Source organism: Oncorhynchus clarkii, chromosome 3 (genome assembly GCF_045791955.1).
Source record: "Oncorhynchus clarkii lewisi isolate Uvic-CL-2024 chromosome 3, UVic_Ocla_1.0, whole genome shotgun sequence".
Classification (NCBI taxonomy): domain Eukaryota; kingdom Metazoa; phylum Chordata; class Actinopteri; order Salmoniformes; family Salmonidae; genus Oncorhynchus; species Oncorhynchus clarkii.
Window position 1 is genome coordinate 23,155,171 of NC_092149.1, and position 18,047 is coordinate 23,173,217.

Consider the following 18,047-nt stretch of genomic DNA (forward strand, 5'->3'; position numbering starts at 1 on the left):
TTTGACAGTTGCACCCAGTTGTATTTTGAGAAATACATGCGATCCAGTCGGAAATGTGGAATGGAATAGACCAATAGAATGGACCAATAGAAATGAGAGCGCAAGATGAGAGGAAGTGTGCTATCCGAGGTGGTGTGTGAAAACATCCAGGTGCAACTTTGCAAAACTGCTCACAGTAAGTGTATCTTTTTTTATTTAATAATAATACAATTGAAAGAATCTTTCTCGCTTACATGAAAGTTAAGTTCCAAAGGTTTATAAAACCGTATTGCTAGAAGGATTAATAACGTTTCTTAACATTAAAACCGAGTGTTGGGATTGTAGTCGTTGATCCAGCTGTTGTCCATACATTCAATTGAGAACTCAAGGGCTGGGTACACTGTAACTAAATATGAATAATTAAGTAACTGGTTCCACAGACTTTTTTTTGGTTTACTCAACTTTTCATTTTTAGTTTTTCAACATGAGGAAAGGTAGACAAAAATTCAGTGGGTCTTAAAATGTGTTTGCTCAATTTTGTCTCATATGTTAATTAAACTAGAAAAGTATTATTTTACCAACAGAAAAAGGCTGTAGAAACAGTTACACACACAGTGCTTTTAACATCCAATGTTTTCAACTTACATATTTGACACCTGATTACATTGTGCAAAATCACAACCTCTTGGTTCACAGTATACCAATCTTCCTGCTATGCCACCACGTCTGTGTCAATAACATATTGGACACATGTTGACATACATGATTGCATTGTGCATGTTAATGTCTAATGTAGGGGAGAGTGAGGTATGTTGTCACACTTGTCACGCTGTCTAACATTTACTGGGGACAATACATCACAATGGTATAAATGTATACCAAATGAAAGAAGTAAGTCTTGGGCACTTATGTTGTATTCATTACATCTTCTTATCTTATTTCAGTATGGAGTTGTAGACCGCTAAATAGAGAGTGTGCACTTGTGACAATTTACCCCATAAGCAGGTAAATTGTCACGTTACGTCGGGTAAATTGTCACATTGGATTATCAACAAATAAGAACACAAATAAGAATTGTTTGACAAATTGGGACTGATTGCTCACCTGCTGTGCAAGTCCCATAAAGCTGCCAGATGGGCAGCACACAGGGAGAGAGTGGGGGAAGAAAGGACTCTCGTATAGTTGGGGACGGTTGCGGAGGTAACAGGAGTGAGTTCAGTTTTTGATCCCCACAGGATACAGCAAGACCAGGAGCCAAGAAGATGGTATCCCCGAGAGGGTCTCATGGTGGAGACCTATTATTTTCTTTTGAACTATTATTAGAATAAACACCTTTGAAACTGAGCTAATCCTACTCTGTCTGTGATCTGATCTGGGTAAAGGTTTTGACCCAACCCCCTGGTCTGCCACAAGTCTTAACAAATCAGACGAGGTGTTTGAACACACTAATGCACAGTTTTGTAACAGTCTATACGAGTACATCCGTATCTGACTAATCAGACTCATCTTCAGAGTCACAGTTCTGGCTGACATAAATTGCCTGGCCTGAGGTACAAGCATCATGGGCCCATTTGTTGCATCTCACACACTTCACCCAAGTCTCCTTTGGAAGGCTGTTTGAAAATGGCTCCACACAGACGAGGCAGAATCACTCCTCTTCATCTGATGATGACTCTTCTACCATTTTTCTTTTTTTAGCTGCCTTGTTCAGGTCCTGCTTCCCTTTCTTCAGAAACAGCCTTTTTCTAGATTGTGCCTATTCTTTTGCATTTCTAGTACCTGCTTCACTGAGTTAGAATTGCAGTTTTGCGCTATTTTCTTCCTTTGCAAGCTGGTTTTCAGGGGCCAGCTTTTTGATATAGCTGGATCTGCTCAGGAGTTGGTAGTCCGCTATCAGCAATAGGCAGGGCTGGAATGGCATAAGAACTGAGCTCGCAATAGGCAGGGTGCTGGGCTGGAATGTTGGGTTCTGAATGGGGCAATCTGAAAGGTTGTACCAGCCTGAATGTTCAAGGGGCTTGCAGCCAGAGAGTAGACGATTACAACAATTGTTAGTAGCTACTATCTTATCTCATCGCTACAACTCTCCGATGCCCAACCAAGCCGCACACAGCGCGCATCCAACCCGGAAGCCAGCCGCACCAACGGAGGAAACACCTGTTAGCGAGCACTGTGCCTGGCCCGCCACAGGAGTCGCTGGTGTGCGATGAGACAAGGATATCCCTACTGGCCAAACCCTCCCTAACCCCCCCTATGCCAATTGTGCGTCGCCCCACGGACCTCCCGGTCGCGGATGGTTACGACAGAGCCTGGGCGCGAACCCAGAGTCTCTGGTGGCACAGCTGGCGCAGCGCCCTTAACCACTGTGCCACCCGGGAGGCCTGGAATGTCATAAATTGACATTGTCTTCCCGGGATTGTTCCTCATCCAGGCATCACACGCGGTGTCTTTAGTGGCCCGTAGACAGACCTGTCTAAGGGTTGAACCCGACAAGAGCATGGGGTGGAAATTACAGCATAATTATGCCATTTTCTTTGGCATAATTGAGTCTGTCACTGGACAAAAGAGACTCGTGGTTTTGTCCAAAAGGAGTGAACAGGGCTTTTCCTTTGAGCATTTCGTATGCTCAATTAAATATTTCAGGAAGTCAACAAAATGCACATATTTCATCCACCCAGTGGGATTTGCCAATCCTTTGCTGCCAGATGGCCCGTTGATCAGGAATTGATCGAAGAAGTTGACACAGGGAATATAAAATATGGAGGTATATATTCCCTGTGTCTGAAACAGCACAGGCCAGTGTGACGAGGGTTCCCCTATACAGAAAAATCTAATGTTGATTAAATAAATGAATCCAATCAGATTAATTGACACAGACATGGTGGCATATCAGAATATCATGAACCAAGAGGTTTTGAGTTCAAATCCCAGGTGAGGACATGTTGGATAATAATTACTGTAAAAAATGAACATACACAGTGTGATCATATATGTCAATGTGTATCAAATATGCAAGTTGAAAATATTGTATGGTAACAGTGCTGTGTGTAACTACACTGGACAAAAATATAAATGCAACAACTTCAAAGATTCTACTCAGTTACAGTTCATATAAGGAAATCAGTCAATTGAATTGAATTCATTAGGCCCTAAACCATTGTTTTCACTGGAAATACAGACCTACATCTGATCACATAACTTTAAAAAAAAAATGTAAAATTGGGGTGTGGATCAGAAAAACAGCCCGTATCTGGTGTGACCACCAATTTGGCTGGTGTATGGTGTCATTGTAAATAAGAATGTGTTCTTAACTGGCTTGCCTAGTTAAATAAAGGTTAAAAAAAAACTAAATATCTATGGACTGACCAATGGTATACACAAATGTGCGTTTTCTAATATCAAGGAACGCCCACCCTAAGAAACGTCCCGAATTGCGGTCTGCAATTACTTCATATTGCACTTCTCTGCTGATTCGAGAAAATTGTAATGTGCGTGTGCTGTGCGTGATTACGTACAATTAAGGTAGTCATCACGTTAACAGGCTAAATGCGCTAGACTTACTACGCTGCTTTTTGTGAAGGAGGAAAACAGACGGGTGAGTTTAACTTAACATTTCTCGCTATGCAGCTAATTTAGATAAATGTGTATGATTTAAGGTCAATGTAATATTTAACAATACAAGAGGCGCACAATGACCGATAAATCTAACATGCGACTTTACAGTCTCGGCTAAGAGAGAGACGTGACGAGCTCTGGCTTTCTTTGTCGACCGAGACGGCAAGCTAACGTCAGCTAGCTACGTTGTCAGTCCTAGATACTTGGATACAACATGTCTCGTTGTTTTTATCCTCCTGGGGGTGGGTAACGTTAGTTCAAATCAAAGTTAGCAGACTAGCTAACGTCAGTTTGTCGCATTTTCAATGCGACTAACACCGTCACCGAAAATATCAAAATATTGTGGTCGTAGTTCGCTACGATAATGTTATGTAAAATGAGAATGCTGTCGAGTTTGCTAGCTCGGCGATTAGCCAACGTTAGTTAGATAACGTTACATGGCTAACGGTGGTTTATCCTCGAAGGAAGAAGGGGAAAAAAACTGCTGTTCTCGCTTACGTTTGCTGTCTTCCGTTTTTTCACGATATTTTTTTTCCATCGCGCAAATTTTAACGAAGCAGACTCGACTCTTTGGTCCTTTTAATAACCTGCTGTATGTAAAATAGCTTGGGAAAAAAATATGACAATGGGTAATAAGTGACACTGGATGACATGTTTTGTTTGTAACATTAGGGCTGTTTTCCAAAATAAGTTAAATCTGCTTAATGTTTTGTTTCCTTGCCACGATACTAACGAGTATCGCGATACAGGTCCTGTCAGTTAGCTAGCTCACATACTGACCATACTGCTCACATCGCTTGAGTGCAAAATAAATTCAGACATGCATGTTAAGGGCCTCTTGAGTGGCGCTTGAGTGGTCTAAAGCAGTGTTAGCTGTGCCACTAGAGATTCTGGGTTTAAGTCCAGGCTCTGTCGCAGCAGGCTGCGACCGGAGACCCATGGGGAGGTGAACAATGTGCCCAGCGTCATTAGGGGCAGCGATGTACTTGTCCCATTGCACACTAGTGACTCTTGTGGTGAGCTGGGAGCAGTGCACGGTGACATGGTCGCCAGGTGTACAGTTTCAAGGAATCAGTGTGGCTTGGTTGGGTTGTGTTTCGGAGGATGCACGGCTCTCGACTTTCACGAGTTCGTACGGGAGTTTCAGCGACGAGAAGAGATTATAACTACCAATTGCTTACCACGAAATTGGGGAGGAAAAATGGTAAAAGAATCTGTTAATAAATCATTGCATCCACACTGCTTGCACAGGTCAATGAGTTTCTGCGTAGCCAGGCGATAAAATGGAACTTACATGCTGATCAAACCAGTCGTGTACGCGAGTTTTGCAAAATACATGTACACGCTATTCAATCATTGCACCCACACTGCTCGGGTGCACCTGCGTGACCAGACGCTAAAATAGTATAATTGGTCCTATTTGGGTGAATTGAAGAAGAACTTAGGTCCAAACTTCAGTCGGTTGCAGTAATGCACCTCAAGTTGGTTGCCAACTGCCATATAAGGTCCAAAATGTAATTGTTAACCTGTCTAGGAACGGGGTTCCGCTAGCTCGCCAACAGCCAATGAAATTGCAGGGCGCAAATTCAATCAACAGAAATGTCCTAATTAAAATTTCTCAAACATACAAATATTAGACACCATTTTAAAGATAAAATTCTCGGTAATCCAACCACAGTGTCCGATTTCAAAAAGGCTTTTCGGTGAAAGCAGAACATATCATTGTTAGGTCGGCAACTAGTCACAGAAACCATACAGCTATTATCCAACCAAAGAGAGGAGTCACAAAAAGCAGAAATGGAGATAAAATGAATCACTAACCTTTGATATTCTTTATCAGATGACACTCCTGGGACAACATGTTACACAATACATGTATGTTTTGTTCAATCAAGTTCATATTTATATCCAAAAACCTCAGTTTACATTTGGCTTTGCCTCCAAAACATCCCGTGAATTTTCACAGAGCCACATCAATTTACAGAAATACTCATAATAAACATTGATAAAAGATACAAGTTATTCACAGAAGTAAAGATATACTTCTACTTAATGCAACCGCTGTGTCAGATTTTTAAAAAACTTTATGGAAAAAGCAAACCATGCAATAATCTGTGTACGGCGCTGAGACCAACACAACCCAAAAAGATATCCGCCGTGTTGAAGTCAACAAGAACAACAAGAAGTCAGAAATAGCATTATAAATATTCACTTACCTTTGATCTTCATCAGAATGCACTCCCAGGAATCCCAGTTCCACAAATGTTTGATTTGTTCGATAGTTAATATATGTCCAAATATCTCCTTTTTGTTAGCACGTTTAGCCCAGTATTCCAAATGCATGACACACGATTACTAGGAGCAGACAAAGTCAAAAAGTTCCGTTACAGTCCGTAGAAACATGTAAAATGAAGTATAGAATCCATCTTTAGGATGTTTTTAACAAATCTTCAATAATGTTCCAACCGGAGAATTCCTTTGTCTTCAGAAATGCAATGGAACGCAAGCTACCTTTCACATGAACACGTGTCACCAGCTCGTGGGTCTCTGGCAGACCTCTGACTCAATCCCCTCTCATTCACCCCCACTTCACAGTAGAAGCATCAAACAAGGTTCTAAAGACTAATGACATCTAGTGGAAGCCTTAGGGAGTGCAATATGACCCATTGACACTGTGTATTCAATAGGCCAAGAGTTGAAAAACTACAAACCTCAGATTTCCCACTTCCTGGTTTTTTCCTACCATATGAGTGCTGTTATACTCACAGACATCATTCAAACAGTTTTAGAAACTTCAGAGTTTTTTTTTTATCCAAATCTACTAATAATATGCATATATTAGCAACTGGGACTGGGTAGCAGGCAGTTTACTCTGGACACGCTTTTCATCCAAACTTGAAAATGCTGCCTCCTAGCCCAAACAGGTTAACTAGCTAGTGTATCGGTCATTTCATGGTGACTGACATGGTGACCGATTTTTCATTTAGTTTAAAATAATCAAATATAAATAATTGAAAGACTATCTGAAAACAATTGATTTATTGTCATTCCCATATTGTTTACCTTCCCGGAATCATAACCTCATCTATTGATTAAAAAAAGTCTGTGCTATAACCTTCGTTTCCTTTTGGCAGTGAGACATTTGAACAACCACCAATAAGCCTAATGCTACAGCGGCAACATTAGCAGATATTACAGTAAGTAGCTACTACAGAATCTCTGCCTGTCCTGTGTGTAGCTAAATAAACTGCTTTAACTTGTTCAGTGTATTGGTTGATTTAATTTGACAACTATGATGCTCGTAGTTCACATTAACATCATTTTCTGTCTCTTTGCCCCCCCCCCCAAAAGTACTTCCTAAGGATGGCTAGCTGTGGTGAGGTTGACCACACTTTGAGCTCGCTCCCATCCAGTAAGAAGGGGAGTGGTGACTCTGCCTGCTCTGTTTCCAGTGGCTCATCACCTGCCCTGCCTGTCCCAGAATGTGCCATTTGCCTGCAGAGCTGTGTTCACCCTGTCCAGCTACCCTGCCGCCATGTCTTCTGCTTCCTGTGTGTGAAAGGGGCGTCCTGGCAGAGCAAGCGCTGTGCTCTCTGTAGACAGGAGGTTCCCGAGGACTTCCTGGAGCACCCCACTCTGCTGTCCCCCGAAGAGCTTAAGACCGGAGGGTGGGGTGCCACAGGGGACAATGCCTGGTACTATGAGGGAAGGAATGGCTGGTGGCAGTATGACGAAAGGACCAGTCGTGAGCTGGAGGACGCTTTCTCCAAGGGCAAGAAGACGGCTGAGATGCTGATAGCCGGGTTCCTGTACGTGGCCGACCTGGAGAACATGGTGCAGTACCGGCGCAATGAGCACGGCCGCCGCCGCAAGATAAAACGGGACGTTGTGGACATCCCCAAGAAAGGGGTGGCGGGCCTCCGTCTGGACACCGAGGGTGGCGCGCAGGGGTCCGCTGCGGCAGGGAGAGGGAACTCTGCAGACGGGGCTGATACTTCAGCAGCCGCAGTGCAGCAGGCTGCAGCCTCTCCAGCTACCTCCACAGTCCTGTCTGCTCCTGCCAGGCCTCCCACCTCTCTGGGGGGCCAGCCTGGCAGCCCGACCAGCCCCTCCCTGGAGGACACCCTGGCCCTGCTCCACATCAGTCCCACAGATGCGCCTGAGAGGGCTGAGGTTGGAGAGGGAGAGGAGGGGGAAGAAGAGGCCACTGCTACACCCTCCATGTCATCTGGTCCTAACACCTCTGTGGATGGTTCTGGGGACTGGAGCGACGACGAGGGGGATGGGGAGGCAGTGGATCCCCGGGAGCAGAGACAGCGTTTGGGGGAGAGCCCAGAGGACAGGTCCCCCCCTGGGGCTGAGGCCTCCAGCAGCAGTAGTGTGAGGTCGCGAAGGCCTGACGGCCAGTGTACTGAAGTGTGAGCTCAACTCATCTTGAACCTCTGCACTGTAGCTAACATTCTCAGTTAATGTAGGACTCTGAAACCGACTCAAACCAACCCTGCATATAACTGTCTCAAGGCAAGGAGATGCTCATTATATTAGACTTTAAAGATGAAAATTACCCCCCTGAAAATGAGTGATAATCTACATTTACTGGTGGGCCTTGGGAGCAAAGTCTTTCCCCATACAACTTGTTAATTGAGCGTTGAGTTGTTTTATGGAAGTTGTTTGAACGGTCCCTTGTCTCCAGACAGTGTGTGTGTGATGCAGCCGTGTTGAAAGTAGGAGACTTCTTATTTTAAGAGACATGGGGTGGCAGGTAGCCTAGTGGTTAGAGCATTGGACCAGTAACCGGAAGGTTGCAAGATCGAATCCCAGAGCTGACAAGGTCTGTCGTTCTGCCCCTGAACAAGGCAGGTTCACTGCCCACTGTTCCTAGGCAGTCATTGACAATAAGAACAAATTCTTAACTGACTTGCCTAGTTAAATAAAGGTTAAATTAAAAATGCATTTAGCAGCCTTTTACCAGCTAGTCAACAGTTGTTTTGATCGGATCAGTGGTTGTTTTTCTCTCTGCGGCAGCTTGGTGTGTTGCGCTCTAGGCTGCTCCAAAATGATTAACACCATGACCTCTCTGATCAAAGTCAGACAACATTTTAATTTAAGTTGCTGATTATTCATCTGAAATGCTAGTCTGTTTCATAATGTGTGCATGTGTTAAGAGAGGGGTTGGTTTCTTACACACTACTGGTGAGGAGGAGGACTGGTGTTTTAGATTTTAGTTTGATTAACTGTTTTTCCCTCTGGTTGTAAATTCTATTGTGTGATTACTATGACGGTAAGAGAAGAGCAACGGTTGCTAAGTGGTTTGCTGGCTGTCTCCAGCAAAACCATTTGAAGTTTTAAGTGTTTTTCTTACCAGCTTACTGTCAATTGTCATCTGGTCAGCTCAATTTTACTGTCATTAAGAACCTTTATGTAACTATTTTTGGTTTGTAATCTTTTGTTACATGGTTTGTAATTTTAAATAAAATGTGTGTATTCATCAACCCAAAAGGTTGATATGGGAAGTATTGTTTTTGTTGAATGGAAGCAAAAGACAAGCTGGTCACATACCAACACGACTAGCGACATGCAAGAAATAAGCTCTCTTGTATCAAATCTGGTCACAATGCATTTTTTTTCCTGATATTTCTCATGTGACAACTCTACACTATATATACAAGTATGTGGACACCTGCTGACAGGTGTCTAAAATCGAGCACACAGCCATGTGTTCTTCATAGACAAACATTGTCATTAGAATTGCCTTACTGAAGAGCTTAGTGACTTTCAATGTGGGACTGTCATAGGGTGCCACCTTTCCAACAAGTCAGTTGGTCAAATGTCTACCCTGCTAGAGCTGCCTCGGTAAACAGTAAGTGCTGTCATTGTGAAGTGGAAACATATAGGAGCAACAACGGCTCAGCCACAAAGTGGTAGGCCACACAAGCTCACGAAACCGGACGCCCGAAGTGCGTAAAAATTCTGTCCTAGGTTGCAGCACTCACTAACGAGTTCTAAACTACCGCTGGAAGCAATGTCAGCACTAACTGTTGGGAGCTTCATTAAATGAGTTTCTATGGCTGAGCAGCGACACAAAGGCCTACTTCCTGTTTCAGTATGACAAACTAAAGTCCATACAGGAATGGTTTGTCGAGATCGGTGTGTAAGAACTTGACTGGCCTGCACAGAGCCCTGACCTCAACTCCATCAAACACCTGTGGGAGGAATTGGAACGCTGACTGTGAGCCAAGGCAATTCGCCCAACCTCACTAATGCTCTTGTGGCTGAACGGAAGTAAGTCCTGCAGCAATGTTCCAACATCTAGTGAAAGCCTTCCCAGAGGAGTGGAGGCTGTTACAGCAGCAACGGGGGACCAACACCATTTTAATGCCCGTGATTTTGGACGAGCAGGTGTCCACATACTTTTGAAACATGTTGTGTACCTCACCACTTGCTACTATCATGCTCCTGCCCTGCACAGGTCCACTTGGTGCAGTGTAGCGTACCTACTTCAACAGGTTCCAACCCTCTGAATTCATCTCACACCCTGGTTTGATATTCTGATCACGTATCTGTAAGCAACACCAAAGCCTGGTGTTTGGCCAGGAAACACATGACCTTTGTAAAGGGACGGAGAGGAAGACAAAAGGCCTGGTGGTGTGCATCCAAAATGGCACTCTATTCCCTATTTAGTGCACTACCCTTGACTAGGGTCCACTATCTAGGGAATATGGTGCCATTTGGGACATGCCCCTAGCGGTGTGTTATCCAGAGACCTGACAGCCGGGTTCACAACATAGTGAAGCTTGATCTATCAGGGAGGGAAAAGGAGCGGCTGACTCTAACCTAGATCTATGCAGCAAGGCAAACAATGTTTCATTGTTAGATTATTCAGGATTCACATGCATTGAAAATTGTAGCAGTAAGACCACTATGTGTGTTTCTGTTTTATACAAAAACCTTGTCAGGTTCAATCCAAATCTAACAGATGATCTGATCTTCCAATCTTTGAAAACATTGTAGCATATTGTGGTGTTCCACAAAGTACAATACAAGCAAGATCAACAGGGATTTTATTCACATCAACAGCAATAGAAAGCATTTTGCTTGAAATACAAAGTGATTTGTCATAAAATGTTGTACTGTATCTTATATGAGTTATATTTGGATCTATAAATTGCAGTCATCTGCCAAATAACATTTTACTTTTAAAAATAAGTACATTTTGATACCTGAATGTAGCAAAGATATACAGTATTTTTGGCTTCACTCCAGTCCACAGCCAAATGCATCGTTTTGTTCAGAATATAAATAGCAGTTACAGTAGAAAATATACCATATTATGTTTCAGTGTAGCATGTTGAAATAGCTTAAAGTTATCCCTTGAAGTTTAGTGAAGCCCTTGCACCGCAGGCCAGTTGAGAAGAATCCGTTGAGGACGAACAGATGAAAGCAATGTCTTTGTCCTTCCTTCATTTGTGTCCAAGCTGATTCTCAAGGGTCTCCATCCTTTTTGACACAACCTCAAGTATTTACACATTAAGGAAGTTATTGATTTTAAACCAAACACATTTTTAAACATAATGATTGCATCCTAAATGGCAGCCTATTTCCTTTATAGTGCACTACTTTTGACCAGGGCTGATAGGACTCTGGTCAAAAGTAGCGCACCATACAGTAAATAGGGTACCGTTTGTAAAGCATTCAATGTTATGGCAATATTAAAGCTCTTATCTAAAGTATGCACACCACCACAGAGCTGTAAAGGATATTATTCTGGGTCAGTCTCCTAAACTGTTCGCTGACCTGCCTCTGGAAGAGCATCATGTTCTCACACTTACACATATCTTGAGGGGAGGGTTTCTCTGTTCACAGACAGACACCGTATGGATTGTCTTTTAGGAACAGACTGACACAGATTAAGTGCAATACAATTATTCATTCCCAGAGCTGCACAATATACTGTACAATGATAGGCCTCCAATTGTATGGTTGCTGTTGTACTTCATAAATTCACCTGCAGGTGGCAGAGATGTACAGCATTTTTCCCCTGAACATAAAGTACTTACCGACTCCTCAATAAATATTTCCTGAAATGCAGTGCATGAGAGAAAATCGATCTAACACACATTTTAAACTGGGTGGTTCGAGCCCTGAATGCTGATTGGCTGACAGCCGTGGTATATCAGAGGTATACCACGGGTACAACAAAAAATGTGTATGTAATCCTCTAATTACATTGGTAACCAGTTTATAATAGCAATAAGTCACCTCGGGGGTTTGTGGTATATGGTCGATATATCACGGCTAAGGGCTGTTCTTATGCACGACGCAATGCGGAGTGCATAGGAACCGCCCTTAGCCGTGGTATATTGGCCATATACCACACCCCTTCAGGGATTATTGCTTAAGTATAAAAAATTATATGGAAGTCTATAAGCACCACCATAAACAATCGGATTAGTTTTAAGACTTTAGATGGGGTTAGGGGCATTTTTTGATTTAGTATTTGTATTTATAGATTTGATAATTTATTCAAGATGAGACGATTTGTGCACTGTGCAGGAAAGTGTGAGAAATAATGAATAATGTGTAGCTGTGATGGATCTTTAATAAGAAAGTTATTTTAGAGTGTGTTTTATTCATTGGGTACCTTTACATATCCGTGACTTCAATTTGTCTGTAATTTCTCCCATGTTGCTAAAATCTTCAGCATAGTACAAATGCTTATCATCTGGCTCGGAAGCAATTTCCCTGAGCTCCTCTTCGATGGCTTTACCAACACCAAGTGCATATATCGTGATACCTGGGGGCGGGGAAGCAGGTCAGAAGGAAGTGGATGAATGACTCCTTTAAGAGAAGATGGTACTCTATTAAAGGCTATTTAAATGGCTCTGCAATCAGATCAAGTTCAGCAAACACGATGTAAGAAACCGTACCGGCATCCTTTGCCTTAGTGGCCCATTTCGACACATCATCCTGGGATCGTCAGTCGGTGAACACGATGCTGATCCGTGGCATGTCAGGCCTGGCCCCCTCCTTGGCAGAGAAGCTGTACTCAAACATGTGACGCAGGGCAGCGCCCGTCATGGATCCTCTGCCCATGTACTGCATCTGCGACACGGGCCCTGTTGATGTCCCGGCCTGAGGTATACTGACCCAGGATGAACTCTGTGCGGACCTTACTGGAGTACTGCAGCAGCCCCACGTGGGTGCCCGTGCCGGACACGTCCAGAGAGTACACGATGCTGTTCACAAACTGCTTGTCAAGGTCAAAGTTGGCCGGCCCCAGGCTTTTAGAACCGTCAATTACAAATACCAGATCCATCACTCCATCTGAACACTCTGCCGTATTAGAGACAAATAGTGTTGAGTCGTCACGACACCCCAAATGAACTATACCATGGCAAGACAGCAGAAGAATGTACTAGCCTACATTACTTAAACAATGTCGCTGATAGGCTGATAACTGGCTCATTTTACAATAATGGCCCAACATTATGAAGACCTACCTGTGTGTAGGTCAGGGGCGCAACTTTGGTTTTAGAGTGGGGGGACATATTATTATTTTTATCCAGTCAGATAAACACTCCAAACAGCCTACTGGCCGCTTAGAGGCGTCCACATGGTCCTAAAGCACACCATTGCATCGTTTTGTATCACATTTCAATGATAAAACTGGGGGGGACAAAAATGCAATTTCAGAATGTGCGGGGGACAAGTCCCCCGTCCCCAGTGAAAGTTGCACCCCTGGTGCAGGTCAAATTCAAATAGTAATAAGGATCATTCTCATTAATAATGGAAATGTATGTTCTCTACTCTACTCCAGGCTTCATGGTACCAAATACATAGTCATTTTAATGCAACATTGGGTAATAATGTGCATGAATATCCATCTATCTACCTATCGAGGACTACTCTTACTTCCTTCATGACATGTGCCTGTCACTGTCAAACGGTATGGAATATTCCTCTTAATCCAGGAAAAGAACACCCTGGACTAGAGGGAGCATCAGGATTAACCATGACCTCATAATCACAACTCACAATTTATGTAACATATAAATACCAGGATGGAAAAACACTCAGTCACAGTCAGACCCATTACAAAAGAGGAAGTTAGGTGTATATTTGAAGGCAGTCCAACTTCCCTCAGTCACATAAGCATTAATGCGTAACATTCATTCTAACATACCAATTCAAAGGGATGTGAATCCATTGGGCCAAAACAGCATGATGCATAGAGAAGATCCTCGTATTACTGTGCAATGTCCAAAAGATCTGTTACCACACAGCTGATAGTAAGACATGGAAGCATGTCATGGACTTACTCTGGCAGGTTCTGTTATCAGGTCTGAGTTTGTAGCCTTCTCGACATCTACACACAAATGAATCAATAAGCAAGACTTGCTAGTATGTTGAAATCTAAGTAAAATGTTGAATACAAATGATATTTCTGCGTATTAGGTGAGACTGAGATACAGAAAAACAGAAAAATGAATCTTCAGTGTTCACACACTCATGTTCACACCTGTGGTCGCCAAGAGCACAGTGGTCAATCTCTGAGAGGTGTTAGTCACATCGGGTACAGAGATAGAAACAAGGCAGGAGAGAGAAAGGGACAACGCATGCTAATATTCTTTCAGGGAAGTAACACTTCTACACTGTTATATAGAAATATAACAGTGACTCACATATTCACTACATTCAACAAATAAATACATTACAAATGTTTTCCTCAACACTGCCCACGCAGTGAGCACAGCCCTCTGTTGCGGAGTCCTCCAGGGACTGATATTTTGAATTAACAGTTTCTGATTGCTTTATTTGTTAGATTAAATATATTTTAAACCATTTTTAGAGGTGTACTGGCACTTCCATCTCAGGAGGGGGGGGGAGTTGAGTACAGTGTTGTTAATAGCACAGTAACACAGTTCATACAACCAGAGGAGTGATGAACTTACTGCTGCAGGTCTTGCCATTGCGGTTGAGAACATAGCCCCTCGTGCATCTACAGACGTAGGACTCAGGAGAGCTGACACAGTCATGCTGACAGCCATGGTTCCCCAGGTCACTGGGGGGGGGGGGGGGGGGGGGGGGGTAGAGACACACATAGACAGGCTTGAATTCATACATTATTCTCAGGATGTCAAAAAGAGAATAGGTGCCTTTAATTTGAAATGTTCTTTATTTCCTGTAATACCAGTTGTTTCTGCCTATTTTTTTTAAGCACTTACAGATTATGATTAACACACAGGGCTCTGAAATCAATATTCCAAATGTGTTAGGATTGTAATACACTCGAGAGGTGTGCTTTCTGAAGTGAATTGAAATGTTTATTGTGCAATTTGTATCGGATCATACACTCTTAGAAAAAAGGTGCTATCTAGAGCCAAAAAGGTTTGTTCGGCTGTCCCCATAGGAGAACCCTTTTGGTTCCATGTAGAACCCTTTCTACAGATCAAACCAGATGGAACCCTGGCTGTCTGTTATGATTTCTTAGTATTCTGATACCATGGACACACTCCCCCATATGTCAGCAGCCAGTGAGATGATTCAAAAAGCACACTTCCTCTTGGAGATCTCCCCTATGCTACTCTGAAGTCTGAAGTTCCACTAGAGAACTAGGGGCACGTCCAAATGTGGGTGGACTTGGACCTCCACCTCCACCCTTCAACTGCTTAAAGAACTGATTGTGAACACTACAATAGTCAAGCATAGTTGCATCACTGAGCCAGTCCATGGATTGAAATGTAACCAAAAACTAAGTATTGTTTTCAGTATAATAGACCATCAGATTTGAGCAATGAAAGGACATATGCAAATCTGGAATTCAGGTTAACCTTCACAAGCAGATAAATTACTTGTTTTCAGGGTAAATTCATTATTTTTGTTCTATGTTAACTTTAGTCATAACCACAAAAAAGAAAGAAAGAAAGAACGAAAGAAGAAAAACTTAGAATCTCACTTCGGCACGTGCTCTCGTCCTCGTTGAGTTCATACCCAAGCCGGCAGCGACACTCGTAGCCGAGTACCCCTGGCATGTTGGCACAGATGTGGGCACAGCCATGGTCCACCACATCACACGGGTCTTCCACTACAGAACCAGGAGGACCACAACATAGGCAAAGACAGGATTGAATACTACTGCTGTAGCTGACCCTATCCCTAACCCTAACCCTAACCAGAACCCTAACCAGAACCCTAACCCTAACCAGAACCCTAACCAGAACCCTAACCAGAACCCTAACCCTTCCCCTATGCTTCTGCTGCTGTTCACTCACTGCGGCAGGTCTTGCCATCGGAGTTAAGGGTGTAACCCCTTCTGCACCGGCACATGTAGGAGGCTGGGGTGCTCACACAGAGGTGATCACACTGATGGTCCATCACAGAGCATACATACACACACATATACAAATAATACATCCTTAGAATCTCCATCAATTTAATGATTAAAGCACATGAGAGTATTGAGAGATGAACAGAGAGAAAACACCTCCACACAGATTGGACTGGAAGACGGAGATGAGGGTCTCTATCTGGCTGAAGTTGGCCACCAGGTACACATGCTCCGAGTGGGGCTCACTCCCGATGGCCCGCAGCGTGTTCATATCCACCCTGCCCACTCCGATGGCGAATATCTGGATGCCCGCCTGCCGGGCCTGTGCTGCCACCTCCTCCACCATGTCCTGGGGGCGCCCGTCCGTTACGATCATGGCGATGCGGGGGATGTGCATGTCGGCGGGTCGGGCGCCCTCTGGCTCGGTGAAGGCTGTCTCCATGGTGTACTGGATAGCCAGGCCGGTCATGGTGCCGGGGTCAGGTGGTCCATGGCCTTCACCACCCGCTCCACATCTGCCTTGAATACAACAGTTATGTGTTTGTTAATGTGGGTGGGTTCGTTTATTGGGGATTCTTGTTACAGACGGTTTCTGTGCAACTGTACTAGGAAGACCAAATAAACATATTGTAAAAATAATAGAACAGTATATCTGAGAGAGAGAGAGAGAGACCCAACCCATATTTATGCTTATTTATTTTCCCTTGTGTACTTTAACCATTTGTACACTGTTAAAACACAGTATATATATATAAGACATTTGTAATGTCTTTATTGTTTTGATACTTCTGTATGTGTAATGTTTACTGTTAATTTTTATTGTTTATTTCACTTTTGCATATTATCTACCTCACTTGCTTTGGCAATGTTAACACGTTTCCCATGCCAATAAAGCCCCTTGAATTGAATTGAATTGAGAGAGAGACGCACAGACACGGAGAGAGACTCAGAGAGACAGACACAGAGAGAGAGACACAGAGAGCCAGAGACACAGAGAGAGAGAGAGAGACACAGAGAGAGCCAGAGACACAGAGAGAGCCAGAGACACAGAGAGAGCCAGAGACACAGAGAGAGAGAGAGAGACACAGAGAGAGAGACAGAGAGAGAGCTAAAGAACTCATTCCCCAGGGTACCTTGCTGCGATTGATGTTAGAGAGAGAGAGAGAGAGAGACACAGAGAGAGACACAGAGAGAGACACAGAGAGAGAGAGAGACACGGAGAAAGAGAGACACAGAGAAAGAGAGACACAGAGAGAGAGACAGAGAGAGAGACAAAGAACTTGTTCCCCAGGCTACCTTGCTGCGATAGTTGTTATGGGTTAACTTGTTCCCTTGGGCCTAGACTACCTTGCTGCTGTAGGTGTTGAGGGAGAACTCGTTCTGCACCACGCTGCCGTACTGCAGCAGCCCGACGCGCGTCGCCTCCGGCCCCACGTCCAGGAAGGCCACGATGTTGGTGATGAAGATCTTGACCTTTTCGTAGTCGCTGGGACGCACGCTGCGGGAGCTGTCGATGATGAACACAAAATCCAGGGGCTTCCCTTTACACAGGCTCTCTGGGGAAAGACACAGGCATTACTGGAGGTACAGTAGGCCAGGCATACTATATGTGATAATTACACAGGCATTACTGGAGGTACAGTAGGCCAGGCATACTATATGTGATAATTACACAGGCATTACTGGAGGTGCAGTAGGCCAGGCATACTATATGTGATAATTACACAGGCATTACTGGAGGTACAGTAGGCCAGGCATACTATATGTGATAATTACACAAGCTCTCTGGGGGAGAACACAAAGAAAGCCTTAATGGAAGTATTGTACTGTATATAGGCTTACTGTAACTAATATAGTATTTACAGGGGGAGAACACAAAGCCTTAATGGAAGTATTGTACTGTATATAGGCTTACTGTATGTCAATCATCCTGAAAATAGACTACCTGTCTTACAATGTTACAACGTTATGGCCCTAACCGCTTTTAAAGTCGATGGCCAAATAGTTTCCACGTATCATAGAGAATTTCCATTATTCAGGTTTATGAGGAAGACAGAATTAGTGCCAGTCGAAGAAAAAACGAGGCCTTTTAGTCCTTGACTTTTCATCTCATAGGCCTAACCAG

General features: G+C 43.6%; 1 protein-coding gene and 1 pseudogene across 1 annotated transcript; one reads left to right on the forward strand and one right to left on the reverse strand.

Moving 5' to 3' along the window:
* The first annotated feature begins 3,515 nt into the window (after positions 1 to 3,515).
* On the forward strand, positions 3,516 to 9,093 carry LOC139390979 (E3 ubiquitin-protein ligase rnf146). Its single transcript, XM_071138424.1, has 3 exons — positions 3,516 to 3,574; positions 6,729 to 6,791; positions 6,946 to 9,093. Exon 3 carries the CDS (start codon positions 6,958 to 6,960, stop codon positions 8,014 to 8,016), a length of 1,059 nt encoding a protein of 352 aa, XP_070994525.1. The 5' UTR covers positions 3,516 to 3,574; positions 6,729 to 6,791; positions 6,946 to 6,957; the 3' UTR covers positions 8,017 to 9,093.
* Positions 9,094 to 10,717: 1,624 nt separating this feature from the next.
* On the reverse strand, positions 10,718 to 17,482 carry LOC139385190 (cartilage matrix protein-like; annotated as a pseudogene).
* Between the last annotated feature and the right edge of the window lie 565 nt (positions 17,483 to 18,047).